The 6,919-nt window shown below is 35.6% G+C and overlaps 1 protein-coding gene across 1 annotated transcript in view; it reads left to right on the forward strand.

Moving 5' to 3' along the window:
• The window catches only part of TMEM232 (transmembrane protein 232), a 223,444-nt gene that overhangs the window by 112,322 nt on the left and 104,203 nt on the right, over positions 1 to 6,919 (forward strand). Inside the window, exon 12 of the mRNA XM_045285061.1 lies at positions 4,927 to 5,165. Within this exon, the coding sequence (XP_045140996.1) occupies positions 4,927 to 5,165 (239 nt within the window). The remainder of the gene's footprint in view (positions 1 to 4,926; positions 5,166 to 6,919) is intronic.

Below are 6,919 nucleotides of genomic sequence, written 5' to 3' on the forward strand. Positions count from 1 at the left end.
AGAGAGAGAGAGAGAGAATATGCAGCGACTGCATAATGTCAATTCTTCCCCCTCCCCTCACCCCACAACTGTATTTTCCTACTCAATTCTTCCCCCTCCCCTCACCCCACAACTGTATTTCCCTACTCCTATTCCATTTGGCATGGACTTCCAAAAGAACGAACAAATCTGTCTGGGAAGAAGTGTGGCAAGATTGTTCCTTAGATGCAAGGATGACAAGACTTCATCTCCTGTGCTTTGGACGACTTGTCAGAAGAGACCAGTCCCTGGGGAAGGACATCATGCTTGGTAAAGTGGAGGACAGCAAAAAGAAGAAGGCCCACAACGAGGTGGATGACGCAGTGGCTGCAACAATGGGCTCAGGCGCAGGAACCGTGGTGATGGTGGCGCAGGACCCAGGACTGTTCCGTCTGTTGCACCCGGCAGTGTTCAGACTGCTGCTTTGGGCTGAAATGGACTCAATGGCACCTAACAACAACAAGTCCAGTGTAGTTTTCTTGCTTCCCCTGCAATGGTGAAACTCTTGGACAAGCTTTGTCCATAACAAAGAAGACTCGTTTCTTTCTGATTAAACTAAAAATATCCATATGTCTGTATCTATCCAAACCAAACCCACTGCCATGGAATCAATGCTGACTCATTGCAACCCGTGATGGGTTTCAGAGACTGTAACTGTTTACAGGAGTAGAAAGCCCACAGAGCTGGTTTTGAACTCTCTCTCCAGATCCATATCCTTATCCATAGCCATAGCCATAGCCATATTTATATGTATACTTAAGGGAGCGTCTGGACACAAGACTCTTATAAGAAATTCCTTCAGCAGCTATCAGGAAATTTTGCAAAATAATTGTCTTGGGACCGCTCTGTAAAATGCTTTTTAGTCCTGCATTTGAACTATGCATGCAGGTTTAATCCAAATAGCCTGCATTTGTGTTTCAAATCAATCACTGTAAAGCTTCTACTTCAAGTTGTCCCACCTCTGGCTTCCTTGATCTTGCAGCTTCCAATCAAAATGTTGTATCTTTAATCTTTGATTTTACCTTATAAACACTGCTCTGCTGCCGCACCATTTTGAAGCATTTGGTTTCATTATGTAAAATCAGGCATGTTCCTGGTTTGAATTTTTTCAACCTTCAATAAATCTCTGTTTTTATCTTAACAGAATATGTCTTCTTACTTGAAAATTTTTCTAATAGGGTATTCCAATTCTTTAAGGAATTTTCTCTTATGCTAACCTAAATCCTGCTAACCTAAATCCTGCTAAATCTGGAATGATTTTTTTTTCTTAGAGTAAAATATAGAGACAGAAGGACGGGTGTATGCCTTGTATGCTTAGAATATGTGGGAAAGGGGAAGGTTCTTTAAGAACAGGACTTTTATATTTTTAACACTAAATCAGTATGGAATATCTAAATCTTTTAAAATGACCATTTGGCAATTGATTTTTTTAAAGCCAAATTTAATAACACCAGTAACAAAGAAATTCCTGAATATTAGAACCTATGTAGGCATTGCTAAGAAATAGAGACACACAATGAAAATGTAAATGTACAAATAACAGGTAAAGAAAAAAATTAAAGTAATGTCCATTGTCAGGCTGAACAGTAAATGCATTGATTTGGCATCTGTTTTAAATAGGTTTGGCATCTTATAGGGGTTGCCATTAATATTGTGTTTAGATCTACCTCTAAAAAGTATAGACACATATTTATGTACTTTTGGCACTTAAGCCTCTGCATTCGTATATACTATAATGATAACTTTAAGAAAAGAAGGAATACTTTTAAAAAGAAGTTTACTCTAAAGTACAAATATTATCCCACTTGATATGAACAAGGAGCAAGTTATTCTCAGCATGGTGGAGGTGGAGTCTAGGCTTCTCTAGGTTGGTGGTGGAGTTGCTTTGAGGATCAAAATAATTGTGCTCTGTCACTGGGGAGGCCTGAAAGAAAAAAAATATCTATTTAGTTTCTCACTCTCTGCCAGAAAGATCACCTTATGGGGTTTAAATTAGCCCTCACACAATCTGAACGGTAGTCATTTTTATCCCTATATTACAAACAAAAAAATAGTAGAACACAGCTAAACACAAAGTATAGATTGGAGAGGTTAACTAGTGCCTCCAAATTTGCATTCTTAACTATTATGTGAAATAGCCTTACCTGATTTTAGATCTTCCAAACTGCAAAGTTTATATTATTTACTAGCTATTACTCTCAGCAAAATATACAAATAAACCCTTTTATAGATAAGGGAGCATTGCAAAAAAGGCTCATCTTGAGCGATGTGCAGTTGGCCTCATTTTGCTCATTGAGAGAGCTAGTGTCCGGATCTATCAGTAGGGAAGTAGAGCAACGAGGAAGTAAAAAGGTCTGCTGAAAGGGGCATTAGGCTTCTGTAGGGCAGAGGAGAATACTGCCTCTCATAACAAGGCATTTAACCAAAGATTTTATCATGCCATCAGTTCTTTGTATGCGTCCATTCACTCATTTATTTATTCCCTCCGCACTGTCTAAATTGAAAAGCTCATCTAAATACCTTCTGTGTGCATAATGCTACACATTACTATAATTTCAGAGTATTTTTTCCTTAAGGATAAATAATCCAAGGGAGGTAACTATAAGGCAGAATAAATATTTACTTACACACCTTTTGCAAGTATCTTCATTGTTTTAATCTTTGATTTTTTCCAATCTCTTTACCTAAGATTGTTCTGATTTTTCCACCATAACTTCGTCTAGATAATGCAATTATCAATATTTAAATTATTTTAAACATGAAGCTTCAGGGTTTGAAAGGTTCAGTGCTGTTTGCAAACTCACTGCAACCAGAGACAAAAATCTATTTTTTCTTTGTTCTTAATTTCAATAAGAAAGCTATGCAAGTAGGAACAGCATGGGCATTACTATATTGAGATTTTAATCCCTGGAAATAATTCTAAGATATTTCAAAAATGAATATATTTCAAGGAATGTTAATAATAAAATGGTTTTCCTCCCACCACCCTCCCCAAACGAATTAGAAAAGTGGACATCAGATTCATGTTTTCAGTTTTCAGTATTGAATTTTCCAATATAGAAGCTGCTTTGGGTCAGTATTTCTGGGTATTTCTGTGCTTACCTCTTTGTGTGCTTTCTACCTTATTCTTCTTAGAGTTGTATTTTGCTGGGTTTTGTATATTATTCTTCTTTATACTTTTGTGGCTTTCATATCAATCCATAGTTACTTACACACCTTTTGCTAGCATCTTTGTTGTTTTAATCCCTTTACTTAAGATTATTCTAATTTTTCAAGTGTAATTTGTCTAAGTAATGCAACCATCAATCTTTAAGCAGTAATTTCATTAAGCCATGTTTGATCTTGAAACCCCAAAGAGATTAAGTTTGACATTAATATGCAGAAAAGCATTTTCTATTTCTTTATTTTCTACCATGGGATTGATAAGCATATAAAATGAATCCTGAGTGGTTGGTAATGAGATGCGAGAAGACTGATAATATTCAATAAAAATGTGAAAAGTTATATGAAAGGAAGCATCATCCAACTTGTTTATAAGAAGGAGAGTTCCTAATATGAATCTATTATGAACAAAAAATAATTATAACATTACATTCTGAAGCTTAGAGCTTCATTTGTTATTATGAGTCCCAGCTAAGGAAAATATGAGGGGGCTTCAAAAAGTTGATACACTAGAATACAAAGGTAATACATTTTTTTGTCTGTGTGAACTCTTTGAAGCCCCCACTTATCTCTAGCTATTTCAAAAGAAGAAATAAACCAATAAAATAAATTAAAAATCAGTGATAAACCTTATTAAACAAAAGCAAACCAATTCAGAAAACAGCTCTTTCCTAAATAGATTGCTTCAAATTTTGGATAATTTTTTGTTAGCCACCCAATTCCCCTTTTGGTATGAAGACATATTCATTTTAATAAAGACATATTCAATTCAATAAATCTATATCCCAGAAAATCTCCCATTTAATGTAAATAAATGTCCTTGTTTGTTTTCCACTTTACACAAATGTGACCTCAAGGAAGGTGTGTTAGTCTGGGTACTTTAGAGAAGCAAATCCACAGAAACTCATGTATAAGAGAGAGTTTTATATAAAAGGCAAGTGCATATCAAGAAAACATCCCAACACAGTGCTGCCCAAACCCACAAGTCCAACACTGACCCATATGTATGACACCAATTCACAAAGTCCTCCTCCATCTCACAAAACAGACGCAATGATGCCGACTGCAGGAGGAAAGCCAAGTCAGTGAACGTGTAAGCATCTCAGCTCTGGCAGGGGTCTCCACACGGCTGCTCCAGCACCCAGGGCTGCATCAGGGTAAGTCCGTGTGGCTTCTCCTCGGGGATGTCCTGCAGGAAGTGAGCCTTGCCAGCTAAAGTAGGGAAGGAACTAGCTAAGGCAGCTGCACCATGGTCTGACCATCACAAAGCAAGAGACCCGAGAACTCGAAAGGCGAGGCTCACTGAGCCATTTATCTCTTAGCCCTTCAATTAATCCCACATGTGTTTATTGGCCAGGTTGGAAAAATAAACTTTAACTGTCTCAGAATTTTTGGATGAGGGACAGGGAAATGGACATCTAAGTCATTAAACATGGATATGATGTCAACGGATGCTTGATATCTGGTTAGCTATAATCTATTAATGTTTTGAAATTGAATTTAAACCAAATTAAAAATAGAAAATGTAACCTTAAATGCTTTAAATGGGAACATAGGATCTATCAATGCTTAATCCTTTCTTTCTTAGATCTCTGTGAGACTGAATATTTTCTTTTTAAAAAGTATTTGTATCCAACTGAAAATGAAACATCAGGGCAAATAACTCAATATACATTTGACCTTTTGCTGAGCATTAAATAATTTTGAATTCTATTTTAATGGGCTTGTTTTCTTTTCTCTCAACAGGCTGAGTTAAATGAACCAATTGATCCTTTCACTAGTACAAAAGTTCCATCAAATGTAGGGGATGAAACTGTGTCCAAATACATAGGATGGAGAGTTGCCAAGACACTTTCCAACCTATTCTTTTCCTCCACGGATGACCTGGCTTTTCCTTTGAAGAAACCACAATCAGGAGTTCTAATGAAATATCCACAGAAAAAGGAGGATCCCAAGAAGAAGAGACTTCTCCGTTTCAGTGTAAGGTAAAGTGAAACACCATTCAAAGTAGTTATGTTGTTCCTAACATATTACATTTCAAAATCACAGAAATCCTATTTAATCAGGTGCCACATTAGTTAACCCAGTTTTTCTTCTTCAACTGAAATTTTGACTAACACCGCCTACATCTATCCTGAGCAAGTTATTCTTTTATTAGAAAGTTTTCTCATGCTTAAAATATATATTATCGTACAATATATATTTATGGAATTCTTTTGTGGGGAGTACAACAGACTAAAAATATAATCGTATTATTATATTTTCAAATCTTTATTTTATATATTTGTAAACTTAACAAATACGCTTGTTTGTATGCATCTAGTGTATCTGATTGTCTTGAATATAGACATTCATTACGTGATAGTTATGACAATGATTATAAATTTTTATGTTGCAACTCCTCCATAAATGTCTTTATATTTGCTTCTAAAGGCTTGGGAAAAAATCCTGCACCTTGCAAATATTTATTTAAGTCATTAAAAAAATTATCTTACTGATCTTTTTGCTCTTTACTTTGCTATTTGCTAGTACATTTAAGGTATTACTAAGCTTGGTATTATTATTTAAGTATAATTAGATATTTTCCACACGTGAACCTTTTGACAGATTAAAAACTAGATTAAAATTTACTCTGTTGAAATATAACATAATCCCTGCTATATATGTTTAGTTTTTCCACAAAAATTTGAGGCAGGAACTTTTGATTTATTCTTTAATACAAGCCATTTAGAAGCCCCATTGTGTCATATTTTTACCAATTTATTTCTGACAAGTTCAGAATGTAGGTAGGGTTCTTTCATATTTTTTATTTCATGATATGTGTCGATTCTCTGTTGATAAAAATGTTCTCAAAAGACTGCAATTGACAGTTTAATTTAATTTTTACTCTGCTACTCCCTCTATCTTTTTGTTAATTGTTGACATTCTTGATATCTTTCTAGTTGACGGGTGTTCTATATCACATCCATCTCATACAACCCATTTGTTCCGCTTCACTTTTTTCTCTTAAAAATCTACTGTCATCTTTTAACGCTATATCCTAGCTCTAATACTCTTGTTCTTATCTCTAGGCATCTGCTACTTTTTGGTATTGGTTTGTTTTATGTTGCATTTCATAAGGTGTTGAAGCAAATGCCAAATATTTGGGGAAATTCTTCACCAGCCCACTTCTAATTGAAGTTCCCAATCGGCAGGCTGCCACTGTGCAAAGGCAGATTTGACTGCAGGTATGCGAACCAAGTGGAGCAAGGCCAGGAAGAGCCCCTTCTTTTGAGCACACAAATAGTCAACAGAAAACAAGACACATGTTGATGTAGTTTTAAGTGTTTTGTTTTTTTTAATTCTAAAAGAGATGAAGAAATATATAGATAGATTTGGGGTTATGTCTCACAGAACCTGGACTTCAATCAGTCTTATGCATAGAAATGTATATTCTAAAAGCAGTCTGCAACAAATAGTGTACATAGTTGAAAAATTGTGGCAGGATCAAAGTTGCTTGAAAGTACTAGATTAAGGGCCATTGAAATGGATTTTACTTTAGAAACACCCAAGGTATTCTATATACTTTTCATGACCACAAACATGGAAGGTAAATCCATTTGGGGCTACAGAGAGAATGTTAGACATGTGTACTTTGCTCTTCCATCATGGAAGTTCAAGGAAACAAAAGCAAGCAGAAAACTAGAACCAGCAGGAGAAACTGAAGGTGACCCAAGGGAGATGAATGACATCGGCCAGG

This window comes from Echinops telfairi, unplaced genomic scaffold, assembly GCF_000313985.2.
Source record: "Echinops telfairi isolate 266 unplaced genomic scaffold, ASM31398v2 ScPeMD7_7469;HRSCAF=8507_1, whole genome shotgun sequence".
NCBI lineage: Eukaryota > Metazoa > Chordata > Mammalia > Afrosoricida > Tenrecidae > Echinops > Echinops telfairi.